The following is a 17,994-nucleotide window of genomic DNA, read 5'->3' as shown; positions in this document are numbered from 1 at the left end:
ACTGAGAGCTTGAAAAGTTTGCTGGTCTACTTGGCTGTTAAGTCTTATGGAGCGGAGTTGTGACAGGAAGAAAGTAAGAGACAGGGAGTTGAGGAAATAGTTATACCAGAGAAGATCTCGAAGCATTTAAATGACATCTCTGGAGGATCAACACCGACTTTACTTCTCTATGAATTATGTAACGAATATATTTGTACTTTGTATCAAGGGTTTTTTAGTAAAATCTACATTAGCCCTGAGAGTTATCTCAGTTGGGAGTATATAAATGACCGAGGTTAGAGCCCGATGATGTTATTTATTGCCCTAAGATCCAATTAGAATAGCACGCTGCCACTCTCGTAGATCCAGCCTGCGATGCATTAACTGAAACAGTTGGGAGAGTGCCCACGTAGGGACCAATGTAAAATCAAAGGTTATACATAGAAAAGTCTCTTGAACAAAGTAATGCTTTTTACTCCCTTCGTATACACCTAAAAAGGAATCTAAAAATACATCCAGAATGACATCTAAAAAGAAAAAGAACATCACAAGGCATAAGCGACTATTCTTGTAATAATATAAATGAAAGAATGATAGAATGATAGAATCTGAAGTCACAATATAAACATGAGATGCCGGATCTCACAGGCCAGTCCCGTGACCGACCCCGGACTTGGACGAGCCGAGGGAAAACGAAGAGAGCCGATCACAGCCCCGACACGCTTCACTTGAATGGTTTCCCTTTTATAATTACTCCTTTTACACCGTATACCTGATTTTTGAAGATAAACATTGTTTTTTTTTCATATCTCGGCCTTCACAATGGCCAACGGATCCCCAATGTCGTCTCTCTCTCACGCCGCATCCTCAGCTTCCCCCACAAAGTTGTGCTCCAAGACATACAAGAAAGCCTCCCAACTTTACCTCACACGACGCTTACCAGAAGCCCTCACAAACCTCCAACCAATTATTACACCTTCAACACCAGAGGACCAGCACACAAATGGCGAGAACTCAACACCGGTTGCGCCGATCGCCACAGCCGCCGGCACGTGGAGGATCAAGGTGTGGAACCTCTACATCACCCTCCTCAGCGCAATAGTCGATCTCGGCGCAGAGGAGGGAAAGAAGCAATTTGGTCAGAAGGAGTGGAAAGCAATTGCCTCGCAAGTCAGGGAAGGTGCGATTTGGGAAACTGTGGTCGAGGTCGGGTACCAAGGCCATGAGGGTTCGGTGGATGCCGAAGTGGTCTACAACCTGTTAGTATTCAACTCCACCCCGCCGGCCCAAATTGAGACACTAACGATGCGATGATAGTGCTACTCTTCTTCTAACCCACTCCTCTTCGCAATCCCTGAACCAACAGCGCCTTGAGACCTACCTCTCCTCCTATGGACAACCCAACCTCGACCTTACGGATCGTCTACAGGATGCCTCTGATGATTATGAACAGCGCCCTATGCGTACGACCAGCGGAGCCGATACTCCGAAAGATCTAACTGCCAGAGTGAAGATCATTGAGCTCTTTACTTTGCATGCCCTCCCCCGCAATGATGAGTGGGAATACTCGACTGAATTCATCAATTTGAGCGAAGTTCTGGACGAAGAACGCAAAGATCTCTTCCTACAGACCCTCGAAGGTCTGAAGGAAGAGAAGGAGCGGGGTGAGATGCGTGCAGTCGAATTACAGCGAGCCAAAGACGCGGAGCTTGAACGACAACGAGAGGATGAACGTCGCGAAGCCGAAGAAGCAGCAGCAGCCGCTGCGCGACTACAGTCCAATGGGCATAAGCGTAATACCAGCGAGGTCGACTACGGAATTGATAAAAACCGCTCAAATGGCTCTCCTAAAGGCAAAGGAGCCAGGCAATCGACAGACAAGCCCCCAAATGGCAAGTCACGAACTTCTCTCTCGTCCAGCTCCAAAAATGTCAAGAAGCAGGACAAGGCCGAACCCCGGGGTCACTCAACTCGCGCCATGACCACCGGACTGCGTAACATCTTCCGTCATATTATCCGGACTGTGTCTGGGAATCCCATGTCAATAGTGCGCACTCTACTTTTCGTGATCGGCATTTTGATGGCGGTCAGCCGGCAGGGTGTGCGTGATCGCATCCGACGGGTTACGGACGGCGCTTGGCAGAAGGTCAAAGCTACGGCTGGAATGGGAGTCAAAGTGAGCTATATTTGAGATATAGGCCACTTTGATGTCTGCACACATTGCATGGTTATCATGTACATTTTCTTTTGAACAAGTTGGCTCCCCCATGATTCTCGGGGGTTGTTTTGCATACATTCTCCTTTTGTGATTCCCTTTGTGATGCTCTATGTTCATGTATTCTATGCATACATACCAAATTGCCACCAGGTGTGGTCGAATTTATTATCCAAGTCCGATTTTTCGTTTGTTTCAGCCAGCAGTTTTCAAAGACAACCTTCATAGAGTGCCTTGGCTCATTGCCCATTACGTTCGTTCCATTGCCGATCAAAGACAGTAAGAGACCGTTGAGCTGTAAAATATTAGCATGTAACCTAGCTATCTAATATATCCCCAAATAGAAGACTTGAACACTCACCGGAAGGGACAACATCCAAAGCCTTAATAGAGACATTGAGAGGCTGGTTGAGCATATAAACAGCAGCCTCAGCAACATCACCCGCAATGAGCGGCCTATCAACAACACCATTAGCAAACCTCGACCGGATAGAGTAAACAGAAAAATAAAAACTCACGTATATCCATCCAAAAACTCATCATATTGCGCCTGATCATGTCCAATGCGTTGAGCATGGAAATGTCCCGCAACAACACCAGGCCTCAACGCCAACACCCGGATATTAGTCCCACTCAACTCATTCCGTAACGAATTAGTGAACGCCTCTTGCGCCGCTTTATTGGAATGGTAGACTGCTTCCCCTGTAAAAGGGGGTACTTCTAAACCTGTGACCGAGGTGACGTTTATGATCGTCCCTGCTTTGCGCGAGAGCATACTGCGGTTTAGGACAGAGTGAGCAACGTACATTGGACCGTTGACGTTTGTTGAGATCATTGTTTGGATTTCTGATATTTTGAGGTTGTGGAAGGCGTTTGGTGCACCGATGGCGAGTCCAGCCTTGGGATTTGTTAGTGGATGTCTGTCTATAAACAGCTTGGGAGAGCTTGATGATTGGGGATTTAAGGCTTGAGCGTACGTTGTTGATGAGGATGTCGATGCCACCGAGTTCTTTGACTGATGAATCGACTGCTGCGTCGACTTCTTCGTAGTTTCCTACATCGGCTGTTCGGTAGATCACCTTGATCTGAGGGTGTTGCTTGCTTAACTCGTCTGTGAGTTTGGATAGTTTGTCCTGGGGATCATGTATGTCAGTTTCGATGTTTGAGGGTCATTGGTGGACAAGATATGATGCTTACCTCGGAGCGGGAGAGAAGAATCAGATTTGCACCGGCGTTGGCTAGGGCTCTTGCTGTTGCTTCACCGATGCCCATTGAGGCTCCGGTCTATAGATGTAGTTCCCGATGTCAATATGAGAATTTGTTTGTGATCGTGGGCAGTCCACTTACAACGAGGGCAGTCTGTCCACTTAGAGTCATTTTGGCAGATGTAGTTATATCGAGACAAGCTTTTGTAACAGAGAATAAAGGAAGAAATAGGATTGATATATAGTAGAATTGAATACATAGTTGCCCAAGGTCATCCTCTCGGATTATTAATCAATTTCTATTTGCAGGTGGGGCTCGGCGGGCCCACTTACCTCGAGGGTTCCTCTTTAGGCATATATTGCCCGCACTGATATCATCATCACTCTGGTCGTCATATTTAGTGAGCCTAAGAAGGCTGTGAGTCATGGAAATCTCGGTGAAAATAACAGCTGGACCTATGTTGGAAGCTGCTCGGAGTCTGGCTATTCAGAAATTGAGTTGGTTGGACAAATTGTGAATCACTGCTGTCATAAGTTTGAACCTGTAGACCATGGTGGTCTAATATACGACTTCTTTTGCAATTGAGACATTTTTTTGAGCACAGGATACAGCCCAGTCAGTCCGTGTTGATGTCGATATTATCTTTCGCCTAAGGGAGGTAGATAACACGACTGTGTAGAGGCCGGGGAATGAATAATACACACTCTCTGTAACTAGGAAGAAAGTCATGGAAAGTCAAACAAAGAAAGACAGACAATGCACAATCTATTTGTTGCCATGTTTAGTCAAATTTCATGGGAAACTGTATCAACAGGCTGAGGTTTGGCTATACATACGGTATGCACACGCCCATGAACACAGCCTTGTGAACTCCCCGTCCTGTTGGATTCCATCAAACCGAGATAAAGAAACTATCTCCTGACCCCTAGAACTCCCCGACTAACGAATATTTGCAAAATGAGGGCCAAGAAACGTGTTCTCAAGTGCAAAATCGAAGAAGATGACAAGAAGCACGATATCAAGGGTGAAACCGACAAGGAGGCATTGGAGCATCGTGAGTATCTCTAGGATAAGGTACTTTTAACTCCATGAATAAATAGAAGAAGAGGAACCTGAGCCTCGTGGATGTCGTTGAGTTCAGGGACTTCATCTCGCTCCACTACACCACCAGAAGAGCAGAGAGTACCCTGCGAACGGTGCTTTCAACGCATGAAAGAACATCCCGACCACGTTTGCGTTATTAAACCAGACGCTTCCAGATGTAAATCTTGTAATTCAGCTCATAAACCTTGCCTCAAGGTAAGTAACTGGACAATGAATCTGTTGAATGGGTTGACCTGACAATATATCTGCAGCTGCCATCTGTGGTTCATGCCGATGTTATTAGGGCACTCTCTATCCGCACTGAGAAACAAAGAATTGCTCTTATTAGGGGAATTGTACGCCGGATGCAACGTTATGCTATTCAACTGAGCAAACTCAAATCCAAATCGACTTACGGATCTTCTGGTGAAGTTGATATACCGCCCTGCCCTCGCTCTTACCACACTCCCATGACAAATGCTCTGAGAAATCATGATATATAGTCCATCGAGGCTGTTCGTGATGAAATCCTGGCTGTGTCGTATCGTACTCAATGGGAGGTCCAGAGGCTTACTGAGCGGTTGATCGAGGTAGAGATCGAGATGCAGGGCAAGACACATGACCAGCTACAGGACGAGCTACAGGACGAGCTACAGGGCGAGCCACAGGGCGAGTTAGAATAGGGGGATTTGTCTGCTTGGGTGTAGAAGCTTTTTCACGTTGTCACTTGTGCGCGGAACTTTCCTTGTGACTTTCATTTCTTGTCGGGAATCTATGTCAGTCCATGGTAATTGAAGTTTGATCGGTTCTTGCTGAGAGTCGTTCATGTTGTTAGAACATAATGATAATGTCTTGATAAAACGCGCGTGGGATCTTGACAATAGAATATAGTTGGCTGGCTGGCTCTACCCTTGCATCTCTAAGTTTAGACCTAGGTATTCATGGAAAAAGTCTTAACAGGGATATATTTTGTAACCAAAAGAAAAAAAAACTAATCGAAGACTCGGTCTAAAGAGCAGTTATCGCCACAGAGGAAATCAAACCAAATAATCTATTCTAAACGGGTATCAAACAGTCGTATGCTCATGAACACGTCCAGCGTGATCCGCACGTGTATCCTCAGCCATAGCAATCTCAACATCATCGCGCGTACTGCCATCCAAATCCTCTTTCTCAACGATTGTAGCATGCCACCACCGGAACAACTGAACGAAGAAATGCGCCACGCATATCTGCTCTGTGGTATAGAGCAACACCGGCACCGATGTCTTCGCTTTCAGGAATAGATCAACGGGTTGCCACATTGCGTAGAGCAGTGGGATACCGAGTGCGGTACTCTTTGCTGGTCCGCAAAAGCACACTGCAATAGTTTCCTCCGGAGACATGCGTTTGAATATGGGTTTCGACCAGCGCCGAGAACCGAAAATTCGCGGTGGTCTGGAGCAGAAAAAGCATACTGCCGTTAAAGTGATGTAGAGTATGATGTTGAATAGAATCACAAAGACTATGCTCTGCGCGGAAAGGGTTTGGAGGGCTCCTGTTGCGAAACACGAGGAAAATGTGGCCCTGATTTTTATGAATGTTGGGTTAGAAAAGAAAAGGAAAAGGGAAAAAAAGGGCCACGTTTTTCGTATAGAAAGCTCGTTGTACTCACCAAATCAACAATAACAGACAGAAAGTAGCCAACTTAGGCAGCTTGGTCTTCTGCAGGACCAAAGCAGTGCGATCAGGCCAAGTCCACCTCACCAGCTGTCCAATAAACAGCGGCAATAATACACTGAGTCCCAGTTGCTGAAATACCTCCTTATACATACTCCCCAAATTCCCACCCCCAAACCGCCAGGGATCAAACACCGCCATCTTGGGTATCAACGAAATAGTCCAAGCAGCTGTAACGAACGGGCCGAGGATATTAGCCAACAAGACCTCCACCAAAGCGGCGGCGTCATCGCCGCCTGCCGACCTCGTCATAACAACATTGGACGCAATGGTCGTCGGAATACAAGCAGTAAAGATATACCCCGCCAGCACAGCGCGATCAATCTTCTCCCCAGGATCCGCAGCGAGGATGATATGCACGATGGCCAGCACCACGGAAGGAATGAACAGAAACGAAATGACCTGCACGATCAAATGAAGGCGCCAATTCAGGGCATGCGAAATAAGCTTTTGGCGGGGGATGCTCAGGCCCGAGATTAGGAAGATTATCGCGATCACGCCGTACATGATGCTGTACTCGGAGCGGATGATGCCGCCGTTCTTGGCAACGTTCGGGAAGCAGTATGCCAGGGCGCAGACGACGCCCATCCCGATTAGTAGCCATTGGTGAAGGATTAGACTTGCGATGCGTTTCAGGACTCGCTGCCACCGCGGCGTGGCGGTGTCCGGAGCTGTTCCCATTTTTGTTTTTGTTTGTTTAGTCTAGGGACGAGGACATAGATATTGTACTCTCGTGGATAGTTTGGCTTCTATAAGGCGAGTAGATCTTGTAGGGGTATGTAGGGGATATGTAGGGGTATTTGAAAATTGCGTAATCGGCGTTAGTCCGACCCCTCGGAGTGATAGCGCGTACAGGAATCACATAATCTGTGTGAAGCTGTACTTTGTATTTTGTACTATCACAATGTACATTGCAGGTATAATCCATGGTTATGGACATGTCATAAATACTGTGCATCTTTGTATATCAAATCTGCAAGTCTAGAACAACGTCACCGAAATCGGGAAGCCGAATCTTATCATCCGGGTCGAATGATACTGGCTGTGATAGACGGTGCATGTGATTTGAGTCGATCTTGAAACATGTCGCATGCCGACCCTGTTGATCTCATATCTTGGATAACAAATACTTCGTTTGCTGTACAGCGAGGTAGATCTTTTTGTATATAGAATGCAAGGTTTCCATAGATCAACCAGGAATTCGGTAAAACGTTCATCCGACAGAATGACGGATCTATGAAACGTCACCACCTGTAATCACCTGTAACCACCTGCCCATATATTCATTTCTATAAGAATCTACCAAACCCCGGACTATAAAGACCAAGTTTAGCTAAGCCTACAGCAAGCCCCACGTTCTACCGTCGAATACTTTAATTGTCCATCTGACTCAGAATGTCCCCATGACCCTCTTTGAACATGGACCTCGGCTGAGAGGAGCTCTAGCGTTCGCCCGAGATCACCCGCAAATAGCCAGCGGATTTCGCTACTTTCCTCCGAATTTCAAGTCCCGAACTGCTCAGAATCCGCGGAGTAATTCTCTAGCTCCCTGGAAATATTAGGGGGTTTCTAGAACGTTGTAGTCTTCGGGCATATGGTTGCGTGTAAGGATATTGTAGATGTAGTTGGACAAGGCACGGGCATTTTAGACGTTTTCTTTTACATTGTACAATCTAATCTCCAAATAAAGTATACAATCACAAGCCTGCCAAAACCATGACGACAATTTGAAAAAACATGTGAAATCAGATCATTGGAGATCTGGGGTGATTCATTCCGCGCTGGATAGAGAGCCGCCCTTGTTACCGAAGGCCTCGGGATTGTGATGGCCCTACACGTTGTGGTCGGTACCGATAGGATAATTATTATATAGAAGATCTCCCTCGGCAAGTTATTTAGTTTGCTACCTCTTTTCTTTTCTCTTTCTTCTCCGTTCTTCTCATTTGTGCGAGGTCATATACACTTCCGCTCGTCCAGCTTCCTCCGCTTCCCCGTCATAGCTCCCCACAAAGTTTGGCACTGCCGCCACTTCGCCTCGTGAATCATATACCCGTGGAACTTCGGTCCTCTCTTTTTTTTTTTAAAGAAAAGATTCAAGGTCTTCACAATTGATCTCTTGATCTTCCTCAGACCCTCCAGATATACCCTCTTTTCCAATTGCAGGTTGTTTCTGCTTATTCTCCGGGATTGTATACTTCCGCTTCTCCGCAATTTCGGCTCTCCCTTGCGACAATCGGAAGATCTTCGTAACTTGATTTCCGAGACGGTCAATTGAAGAATTTCTGTGAAATCTTTGATCTTCGTGAACAAAAGTGCAATTGCTCTGCATATATACCACATATTGAAACAATGTCCGCCAAAACTGCCAACCAGAAGCGCACATCGCCCGCGGTCAACTTGATCGGTAGAGTAGACCTCCCCCTTTTGGGATGTACAGCTATTGACCTTTGCCTGATTAGCTGGTGGTGGTGCCGGTATGATGGAGGCCCTCGTATGCCATCCGCTAGACACAATCAAGGTCCGCATGCAGCTGTCAAGAAGAGCCACAGCACCTGGGGTGAGTTGGAGAGAATTCCATTTGGCAGTTGAAGCCAATGCTAATCATGTTTGCTGGATCAGGTTAAGCCGCGCGGGTTCGTAGCCACCGGTGCTCAAATCGTGCAAAAGGAGACTGCTCTGGGTCTGTACAAGGGTCTTGGTGCCGTTCTGGGTGGTATCATCCCGAAGATGGCGATTCGATTCACCTCATACGAGTCATATAAGGGCATGTTGGCCGATAAGGAGACAGGCGCCGTGACTAGCAAAGCCACCTTCCTGGGTATGTGAAGCGTTGAACAAGCCGAAAAGATGCACAACGGAAAGCTAACAGTCCCCACAGCTGGTCTCGCCGCCGGTGTTACGGAAGCCGTTGCCGTCGTCAACCCCATGGAAGTCATCAAAATTCGTCTGCAGGCCCAGCACCACAGTCTGGCTGACCCCCTGGACGCCCCGAAGTACCGCAGCGCTCCGCACGCGCTCTTCACCGTGATCAAAGAAGAAGGCTTCAGCGTCCTGTACCGCGGTGTCTCCCTGACAGCTCTCCGACAAGGAACCAACCAGGCCGCGAACTTCACCGCATACACGGAACTGAAGGCTGCCCTGCAGCGCTGGCAACCAGAGCACAGCAACAGCCAGCTGCCCGCTTACCAGACCACCCTGATTGGTTTGATCTCCGGTGCCGTCGGCCCCTTCTCTAACGCTCCCATCGACACCATCAAGACCCGCCTCCAGAAGACCCGTGCCGAGCCCGGTCAGTCTGCTGTTTCTCGCATCATGGTCATTGCTAAGGATATGTTCAAGACCGAGGGTACTCGCGCTTTCTACAAGGGTATCACCCCCCGTGTGATGCGTGTTGCTCCCGGTCAGGCTGTCACTTTCACCGTGTATGAGTTCCTCAAGGGTAAGCTTGAGGGCTCTAACTGGGCTTTCGTTGGTGGTAAGTTCGAGGAGTAAATGTGCCAAAATTTCTTGTTCTTTTGGAAAGCATTGTGATACCTGACCCGGCATGGTCTGTTTTGCGCGTTGGACTGTCTCGGACAGAGCTGTCCAACTGCAAGCCGGTTGAAACGGCTCTTTTTTTGTGTAAATATTTTGTGCTTTGCATTAGTTCTTTCCTATACCACTTTGCCTGGTGCGTCTTGTCTGATGCATCTTGAGCTGAAATAGAGGATTTTCAAAAACCGTCGAAGAGTGGTTCGCCAGTGTAGTTGGGTGCTGAGGGGTCTGTTTATGAATGACCCGGTGGTTGTAGATACACTACCTAGGTAGTCAGCGATGCTTGTGTAACGTCCACACAAGAACATATTTCTGTCGATTTAAGACAATGACGAATTGTCTATTTTTCTGTGATATAGACTTGTTAGATGTAGAAAGGTCAAAATAAAGCCAGCCCTGACGGCTGACATGCCGGCCCCTCATTCACCGCTCCCCCTCTCCCCTCATAAACAACAACCAACCCACTCAGCTGCATCCTAAAGTGCAGCATCATGCAGTCAGGAATTACAGGTAAGACACTCGAATACAGCGGATCTTGAGCTCTGAACAAAACCCCATTGAACTAACGCTAACAAACCACCCAGTCTCCTCGGAGCTGCACGATGCATTCGCCCGCTTCAACTCCGACTCCTCAACCTTCTGTCTGCCTGTAACCATCACAGCAGAGACCCTAACACCGCTGGCCCCAATCCCCTTCCAGGGCAGCCCCTCGGAAAACGCCTTCTTTTCAGCCCTCCCCCAGCTGTCCTCCGTCCTCCAGCCTAAAACCCCCATCTACCTCCTCCTCCGGCGCCCATCGACCGCCTCAACCGCCGCACTCATCGCTCTGACCTACATCCCGTCTAATGCGCCCGTGCGAGCAAAGACGCTCTTTGCCTCGACTCGCTCGACCCTGAGCCGCGAGCTGGGCACGGAGAAGTTCGCTTCTACCGTCTTCGCTACCGAGGAAGACGAGATCCTGGGCCAGGATGCGTGGCGTGAGCGTGATGGCGAGGGCCCCAATGCCATCTCTCGTGAAGATATGATGGGTGAGAAGGAGAGGGAGCTGGAAGCTGTTCGCAAGGCTGAGGCCGAGGCACGGAGTGGCACCCCCGGACGGGATATTGGTATTGGTGGCACTTTTGGACCTGGCACTGGCTCTGGGATGAGGGTTTCTATGCCGGTTGATGAGGGCGCTAAGTCTGCGCTAAGGGATCTGCGGGACGGTGGATTGGTTCAACTTGTAAGTCATTACCATGGCTTGTGGCCATTCTTTTAGAGGGCTGGTCTAGTTCTAGACCATGTCATTTGAAGAGATGGGCGCTGTGGATGGGATCTGAGGGATCTGAGGCTAATTGAAGGCAGACTGTTGATATCCCCACGGAGAAGATCGTCTTGGCCGACTCCCAGTCTGGAGTCGAGGCGAACTCTGTCGCAACACACATATCCTCCTCTTCGCCTCGCTATTCTTTCTATCATTACCCCGGATCTGATGTCGTGATCTTCGTGTACACATGTCCCACTGGGTCTTCGATCAAGGAGCGTATGCTGCACGCTAGCTCACGGAGAAACGCCATCACCGTTGCTGAGCAGGAAGGACTCAAGATTGAGAAAAAGGTATGCGTGCCCAAGTTGTGGATGGTTGTAGTTCTTTGTTCGTTTGGAGTGCTCACAAATAGCAGATTGAGGCCTCTAGCCCCGACGAGATCACCGGCGATCGTTTGCAAGAGGAAGTCACCCCGGCACGAGACCAGGGTCCTACGCGAGGATTCGCCAGACCTCGTCGCCCCGGCCGGTAAATCGCTATTGTATAGATAGGCTATATTCTTGATGAGGCCAGAAGGCTCTACGCCTCAGCGGGCATCGATCCGATAGCTGTAGTAAATATAGCAGCACTGTGCTAGACTTGCCAGGTTATTGTCTAAAACTTGGTAATTGCTTGCTCCGACGAGACCAACGAAGGTAGACTTGGATCTGGGTCAGAGCATTGATCACATCCTCAGATATCTCCTATGAAGCGCTGGATGACCGCGGTCATGGCCAGATTGAGGGACCTGGACCAGTTTTCCAATGTGTGCAATGTAACCCTCTTAATTATTGCTTCCAAAATTGTGTAGGTTATATGAGCGACGGCAAGAATGACTCGCCGAGGTCACCAGTGCCTGGCACAGAACTGGCGATGTCCTTAACGTTGGAATAACTTGGGATAAACATTGGATATTTCAAATGATCATGTTTTGTTATACGAATATGCATACATATTGCCTTAGACAATGCCTAATGAGTTCCAAGACAAATTCCACATATACATCCAAAGCAACAAAGGAAACTCCCGGGTATTTGTCACGGCCTAAAGAACTAAAGCTATCTCACCACATAATTTGACAATGAAAAGTCGACTACAGCCGACTACAAGCTAATAAATCACAGTGTCCTCGTTATCCTCAACAACCTCGCCTCCGTCATCATCTCGGTGGGCATCATGCTGATCTTGAACGGCACTTTCCTCCACGTTAGCAGTGGTTTCATCCGTTTTAGCTAGATCGGGGGTTTGGTCATTAATGTCTGCACCCACCGTTTCCGGAGCACCAGGGGCCGTCTCCTTAGATTTTGAATCTGTCGGATCTGCCTCGTGCTCTGGAGCCGATGGCTGGTCCTCGGGACCATCTGTTTGCTGCTGCTCTTCTGACACTTGCGGTTGTTCTTCGCCTCCCTGTTGTTTTGTTTCAGCCTGAGTGGGCTGTGTTTCAACCTGGGTTGACTGTTCGGGCGCAAATGCCTCGGGTGGATATCGGGCTTCGAGCTCGGCGACTTCTCGGGCAACAGTCGCCTCTGCTTCTTCGATCTGCTGTTTTATCACTGCATCGTCGCCAGGTCGGGGTTGCCATGGTTTGTAATACTATCATTGGTTAGCTGATGGCCACTATATATGAATAGGAAAGCATAACTCACCAGAGCCGGCTCGGCTTGTGTCTTGTGGAAATGTGCCAGGGCAAGCATATTCGAATGCCGTGTTTGCATCTGAGAGTGGATGTCAGTAAAATATTTCATCACTATATACCCCAGTGGTATGTATGTGAATAGGACATGAACATACCGCTTCTCGCTCATACAACGGCATTTCCCGTCTCCGAATCTCATCACGCTGCTCCTTCCGCCGTTTCTTCAATTCACCGTACTCGGCATCTTGCGACTTCAATTTCTCTTGCTGCTTCTTTTCAATATCAGCGCGCCGTCTCTGTGCCGCAGAACTTGAGCTCTGCGAAAGAGTGCCAAGCAGCCCCCCGAATAACCGCTGGCCCCGCTTGCGATCCTCGTCTCGACCCCCACGTGGTCGTGTAGGCTTCGTCTCCACAGACTCATCTCTCGCAGGCGGAGGGGATGACGGCCGACGCCGCTGAGATTGCGGGGAGGCATTGTCTGTAGAGCTGAGTCGTCGGCGCTTAGTGTCGTATTCTGCAGTTGAAGACTTTCGTCGCTTAGCTGTCAACTCCGGAGACTGCTGGATGGTATCCTGGCTAGGTACAGCCACTGCCGATGCGAGTGTCTCAGGGCTGTCAAAGTAACATGCACGTTAGCTAGAGCGCTCCAATTACAATGCTTGCGCTTGGGTTGCACAGTATGAAGGGAACCATACCCTTCAGACATCTTATTCGGCAAACAGCGCTGTTTATAAGAAATAAACAAATTGGGGGAGAAACTGAGCGACGTTATAGGTTCTGATCCGGGTCAAATATTGGAGTTGAGGTCAAGAGGCGCAAAATAATAAGGCGACACGCTGCTTAGAATCACACTGCTTAGGATCACGTGCACAGACCACTTTAGTCTTGGTTCACCGTCGGCTTCTCTTCTCTTACCTTCTCTCACACTGATTCTCTTCTCACTTCCGTGCGATCGCTAAATCGCACCTTATTCCACTTTCTACAGCTACTGTTTTCATTCTCTTGCTACCTCACTTAAATCATAATGTCTCGTCACCACCCCGACCTCGTCATGTGCCGCAAGCAACCCGGCATTTCTATCGGCCGCCTGTGTGACAAATGCGACGGAAAATGTCCCGTCTGCGATTCCTACGTGCGCCCAACAACCCTGGTCCGCATCTGCGACGAGTGCTCCTTCGGAAACTACCAGAACAAGTGTGTCGTCTGCGGCGGCGAGGGCATCAGTGATGCGTTCTACTGCTTTGAATGCACGCGCCTTGAGAAGGATCGCGATGGATGTCCCAAGATTATCAATCTGGGAAGTTCGAGGACCGATCTGTTTTACCAGAAGAAAAGTTTCAGGAATCAATGATCTTGGCTTGTGGCTTGGTGTTCAAGTGGAGGGGAGCCAAGCATGAGTCTGGCGGGTTTCACAATTTTCAGCATATTTCAGCATATTTCATCCTAGCGACGACAAAAAAGACTTTACAACCTTCACAAATCTGAGACCATGCAATACATTCTGTCGGTGGGCTATCTAAACCTGCCCCAACTGTGTTTATTTGGTGTCGCCTGCTTGCAGCGAGTCGGCAAGCGGAGGAGATCAACGAGCACGTGGACCCGGATATAACCCAACGAGATGGCCCTGTCACCTGGCCTGCCTTTGTAGCATCGTGCAATGCTACCCAGAAAAGAACTGTCAGACATGGTGGCAGTGTGTCTTGGAATATCAGACCCCGAGGATCTGCGGACACTGCATATGGTTCGACGAACTCAGGACCAGCGGGGACCCTAGGTGGAGCAGCTGGACTGGAAACAACCCTGCAGGGTCCATGATTGACACGTCTCGGGTCTCGATCATGTTTTGTCGATTGCCCAGACGGGTATGGCATGACCCAAGCCCTAAATCTGCGGCTTTAAGGCCTCATGCGCAGATCTGCTCTTTCGAAAAATTTCTTTCTTTTGATCTTATTCCCCAAGGAGCGTCTGCCTTCAATCTCAATTATCATTCTCAACAAAGTCATCATTGTTTCTGTGCATACAAGTGGTCAGCGGCCGCGATGGCTTCCATTTACAAAGTAAATTGTTGTATTCATTTCTCCAATAATACCCAGGCAAATACATGCATAGTTTGCCTCAAATGCTCTTAGACCCGCTTCGTTTTAACACACTTTGTATACCTCTTATATCCTGACCCCGAGAGGCTCTCTTGCGCCTATCAATATCATATTCCATTTTTTCGGCCAATGTCCAACCATTCTATATCTTAACAAACAAGGTTATCACAAATACATCCGGGAGGCTGTGCGTGCTTGATGTTACAATCACCTAAGCCTCGAAGAGGAAACACCTTTGGAGCTTATCTCAGAGGCTATAGATAGGACATGGTACCTAGCGGCCCTTCTGCTCACAACTGTGTTGACACAACCTCAGACAATGACCACGTTTCCTCGGTATCGAACCAAGTATCCAAGGTTATGCATATAAAGTCCTCTGCACAGTTTATTGGCTAGCCATTGACCATATTGTTCTCTTTTGAGGTTGTTGCCGTTTCTATCCACGCTAACCATGACTCGAAACACATCCCCCAAAGAGCCATTCAAAACTGCAGACTACCTTTTTACCAGGCTCTGCTAGCTAGGCATTCGTTCAGTGTTCGGTGTCCCGTGCGATTACAATCTGCGCCTATTGGACTTTGTGGAACCAGCTGGACTACATTGGGTTAGAAATCGCAATGAGTTAAATGCAGCCTATGCCGCCGACGGCTACACGCTAATCAATGGACTCAGCGCTATAATCACTACCTTTGGTATTGGCGAGCTGTCAGGTCTTAATAGTATTGCTAGAGCATGCGCCGAAATGCCGCTGTCATTCAACCACGGTCCTTAGAGCATGACAGGACAGCACAAGAGATCAGTACCATCATCAACCAGAATTTGGATATTATTATCTTTATTATCAACAATACTGGTTACACTATCGAGGGAGCTATTCACGGGAGAAATCAGGCGTATAACGATATTATGCCTTGGAACCATAATCACATTCTTAGTATGTTTGGGATAGATACAAATCATGTAGCGAAAAACACTTTCTCTGCACAAACCTTTGCAGAGATTGAGACTACTTTAAATTCTGAGGAGATTTAGGAAGGACATGGGTTGAGAGTCGGTGAGGTTTTCATGGAACGAGAGGACGTTCAAGGTGCGTTGTTGAAGTTGCTGGACGAGCAGATTGCGAACGAACATAATTAGAGCAAGCTGTGTAACTAGACTTTGAATTTTCCATTCCCATTATTTATGAATGAACTGTAATTAGTTTATATACTTAGCCAAAAGACTTTTAAGGATCCCTGCTGTTTGATACTTCGCTTGCCCTCTATCCTCTCATCTCTGTTCTTTGGTGTGCGCATCTCTTCTACCTATATCAATACCACTGCTCTAGCTTTATTGGTTCTCATTCCGCTATTAAATTTAGACCACAGAATCCACTATCATCATTCTAGTTACTCTGTAGAGAATTACATATTATTGTGCCATAGCATAACTATGTACATACATGCAATGTAGGGTTTATAGCGCTAGTGTCTTGGCGCCCCACTGTGGTTTCCAACGTGCCGAGGCACAACTGGGAGGGGTCTCGGTATGACATCCTCCGACATCCTCTCCAGGGCTAGCTTCATGCATGATTATATATCATTGATTATTCTGAAACCTATTGCTTCCTCTTGATTTATATAAGTTTTATGCTATATATTGGTCGATTTCACCTGATAGCCTGTGGGGTTGTACAGCTAAATCTAGTACTTCAAAGCTTGGACCCTGAAAAGGTGTCCACGAATCTTCAAGTTACACACGACATAACCCCCCTTCCCTTGGAGACAGAACTTGAAAGCATAGCTATCACAGCTTAAATCAACTCATCATGCCAGTTGACAAGATCCGAGTATCGGGTGACTCCCGCATTGAGTACAAGACCGCTACCCTCAACGGCCATAACTACTGTGAGCATACCATACCTCAAAGAAGAGCTTATACTCAATGCCTTCTATATGGGTTTAACATGAACTGACTTTTTGTAGCTTACATTCTCAGCCAGCCCAAGTCAGGACAATACAAGGCTACCGTCTTCCTGGTACGCGGCCAGTTCAATAAAAAAAAGCCACACATGTTAACGTATAATCTCCATAGATCCATGGCTTCCCCGATCTCTCCATGGGATGGCGATACCAAATCCCCATGCTTGTAGACATGGGCTTGCGGGTAGTAGCCCCCGACTGCCTCGGATATGGACGAACAGTGAGTCTTTCCACCTTCTACCCTATTAGGAAATATCGCCTAACAACAATTCAAGGACGCCCCAGACGATTTTACTCCGTATGCCCACAAAAGTTGCGCAGCAGACATCAAAGCCCTAGCAACCCATCTAGGCGAAACCCAAATCATCCTAGGTGGACATGACTGGCAAGCACTCCCCCCCCCGCGAGCAACCTATCTTTTTCAGAACCGCACGACTAATACACAGAACAGGGGCGCAGGACTTGCCTACCGCATCGCCCTCTGGCATCCAGAGCTAGTAAGCCACCTATTCACAGTCTGCGTGCCTTATGCACGACCCATGGCCAAGAATATCTCCATCGAAGACCTTGTCCGTAACGTGACACCGCACTTCGCATATCAGCTGCAGCTCAAGAGCGGGGAGGTGGAGAAGGTTATTCGGTCTAAGGATGAGACTCGTCAGTTTTTGCTTGCGCTTTATGGGGGTCGCACCGAGGCGGGTGAGTCTGGGTTTGATGCCCATAAGGGTGTTTTGTTTGATAAGATTGGCCACTTGAAGCCTTCGAAATTGTTGAGTGAGGAGGTAGGTTGGGTTTATTTGATTTGGGCTTCGGTTTGGGAATTGTTATGCTGACTTTCTACAGGAGTTGGAGTTTTATACAAATGAGTTTGCTCGGCATGGGGTTCATGGACCGCGTATGATATCCTCTGGATTCGTTTGTTAAGTTCTTGCTAATTAGCTTTATAGTTAACTGGTATCGCACCCGTGACGTGAACTACAAAGATGAGCTCGCTATTCTCGATAGGGAGATTCGGATCCCTACATTGTTTATCCAGGCGCTGAGGGATCAGGCCCTGCCGCCTCAGTTGGGCAAGTCTATGGCGAAGCAGTTCCCGCGACTGACCCTGAAGCAGGTTAACACCTCGCACTGGGCTCTGTGGGAGAAGCCTGAGGAAGTCAATGAGATTATTGGAACTTGGCTGAAGGACCAGTCTGTTGCCGATGGAAGGGCTGGCAAACTCTGATTGGAGAAATGATAGGTATAGTAGCGCAATGAAAAGGAAAGATTGATTGATTATC

The 17,994-nt window shown here is 48.0% G+C and overlaps 9 protein-coding genes across 9 annotated transcripts; 6 read left to right on the top strand and 3 right to left on the bottom strand.

The window, feature by feature from the left end:
• Positions 1–744: 744 nt before the first annotated feature.
• On the top strand, positions 745–2,170 carry pex26 (the record flags this gene model as incomplete). Its single annotated transcript, XM_040954657.2, has 2 exons — positions 745–1,238; positions 1,297–2,170. The coding sequence occupies exons 1-2, from the start codon at positions 802–804 to the stop codon at positions 2,168–2,170; spliced, it is 1,311 nt and encodes a 436-aa protein (XP_040814916.2). The 5' UTR covers positions 745–801.
• Positions 2,171–2,256: 86 nt separating this feature from the next.
• Positions 2,257–3,622, bottom strand: N7455_009599 (SDR family oxidoreductase). The gene is made up of 6 exons (XM_040954697.2): positions 3,542–3,622; positions 3,392–3,478; positions 3,172–3,327; positions 2,713–3,092; positions 2,556–2,650; positions 2,257–2,489 (listed from the first exon to the last, which is right to left on the bottom strand). The coding sequence occupies exons 1-6, from the start codon at positions 3,569–3,571 to the stop codon at positions 2,434–2,436; spliced, it is 804 nt and encodes a 267-aa protein (XP_040814920.2). The 5' UTR covers positions 3,572–3,622; the 3' UTR covers positions 2,257–2,433.
• A 735-nt stretch (positions 3,623–4,357) lies between these two features.
• N7455_009598 (uncharacterized protein) lies at positions 4,358–5,166 on the top strand (the record flags this gene model as incomplete). Its single annotated transcript, XM_065606244.1, has 4 exons — positions 4,358–4,454; positions 4,518–4,699; positions 4,756–4,914; positions 4,987–5,166. The coding sequence occupies 4 exons, from the start codon at positions 4,358–4,360 to the stop codon at positions 5,164–5,166; spliced, it is 618 nt and encodes a 205-aa protein (XP_065460207.1).
• Positions 5,167–5,550: 384 nt separating this feature from the next.
• Positions 5,551–6,883, bottom strand: N7455_009597 (uncharacterized protein; the record flags this gene model as incomplete). The annotated part of the gene is made up of 2 exons (XM_040954630.2): positions 5,551–6,049; positions 6,138–6,883. The coding sequence occupies 2 exons, from the start codon at positions 6,881–6,883 to the stop codon at positions 5,551–5,553; spliced, it is 1,245 nt and encodes a 414-aa protein (XP_040814808.2).
• Positions 6,884–8,551: 1,668 nt separating this feature from the next.
• N7455_009596 (putative succinate:fumarate antiporter (Acr1)) lies at positions 8,552–9,694 on the top strand (the record flags this gene model as incomplete). Its single annotated transcript, XM_040954653.2, has 4 exons — positions 8,552–8,606; positions 8,662–8,759; positions 8,822–9,020; positions 9,081–9,694. 4 exons carry the CDS (start codon positions 8,552–8,554, stop codon positions 9,692–9,694), a joined length of 966 nt encoding a protein of 321 aa, XP_040814976.1.
• A 533-nt stretch (positions 9,695–10,227) lies between these two features.
• N7455_009595 (twinfilin) lies at positions 10,228–11,514 on the top strand (the record flags this gene model as incomplete). The annotated part of the gene is made up of 4 exons (XM_040954726.2): positions 10,228–10,246; positions 10,321–10,958; positions 11,081–11,332; positions 11,398–11,514. 4 exons carry the CDS (start codon positions 10,228–10,230, stop codon positions 11,512–11,514), a joined length of 1,026 nt encoding a protein of 341 aa, XP_040814804.1.
• A 617-nt stretch (positions 11,515–12,131) lies between these two features.
• N7455_009594 (uncharacterized protein) lies at positions 12,132–13,363 on the bottom strand (the record flags this gene model as incomplete). The annotated part of the gene is made up of 4 exons (XM_040954777.2): positions 12,132–12,614; positions 12,668–12,736; positions 12,813–13,269; positions 13,353–13,363. The coding sequence occupies 4 exons, from the start codon at positions 13,361–13,363 to the stop codon at positions 12,132–12,134; spliced, it is 1,020 nt and encodes a 339-aa protein (XP_040815006.2).
• A 318-nt stretch (positions 13,364–13,681) lies between these two features.
• Positions 13,682–14,008, top strand: N7455_009593 (PHF5 family protein; the record flags this gene model as incomplete). The annotated part of the gene is made up of 1 exon (XM_040954782.1): positions 13,682–14,008. One exon carries the CDS (start codon positions 13,682–13,684, stop codon positions 14,006–14,008), a length of 327 nt encoding a protein of 108 aa, XP_040814959.1.
• Positions 14,009–16,560: 2,552 nt separating this feature from the next.
• On the top strand, positions 16,561–17,939 carry N7455_009592 (alpha/beta fold hydrolase; the record flags this gene model as incomplete). Its single annotated transcript, XM_065606243.1, has 7 exons — positions 16,561–16,639; positions 16,718–16,770; positions 16,827–16,934; positions 16,990–17,099; positions 17,166–17,496; positions 17,558–17,609; positions 17,662–17,939. 7 exons carry the CDS (start codon positions 16,561–16,563, stop codon positions 17,937–17,939), a joined length of 1,011 nt encoding a protein of 336 aa, XP_065460206.1.
• Between the last annotated feature and the right edge of the window lie 55 nt (positions 17,940–17,994).

Source organism: Penicillium solitum (genome assembly GCF_028829755.1).
Source record: "Penicillium solitum strain IBT 25940 chromosome Unknown utg000008l_segment0_segment0, whole genome shotgun sequence".
Lineage (NCBI taxonomy): Eukaryota > Fungi > Ascomycota > Eurotiomycetes > Eurotiales > Aspergillaceae > Penicillium > Penicillium solitum.
The sequence above is the reverse complement of the archived record's forward strand: the minus strand, read 5'-3'. Positions and strand labels throughout refer to the sequence as shown.

What these genes read in the sequence shown, in the direction of transcription:
- N7455_009599 (XM_040954697.2), bottom strand. Translation starts at nt 3,571, where the DNA reads ATGACTCTAAGTGGACAGACTGCCCTCGTT. An exon ending in TTCTTCTCTCCCGCTCCGAG is followed by an intron (nt 3,328 to 3,391) that starts GTAAGCATCATA and finishes CATGATCCCCAG; the next exon opens with GACAAACTATCCAAACTCAC. An exon ending in TCGACATCCTCATCAACAAC is followed by an intron (nt 3,093 to 3,171) that starts GTACGCTCAAGC and finishes ACAAATCCCAAG; the next exon opens with GCTGGACTCGCCATCGGTGC.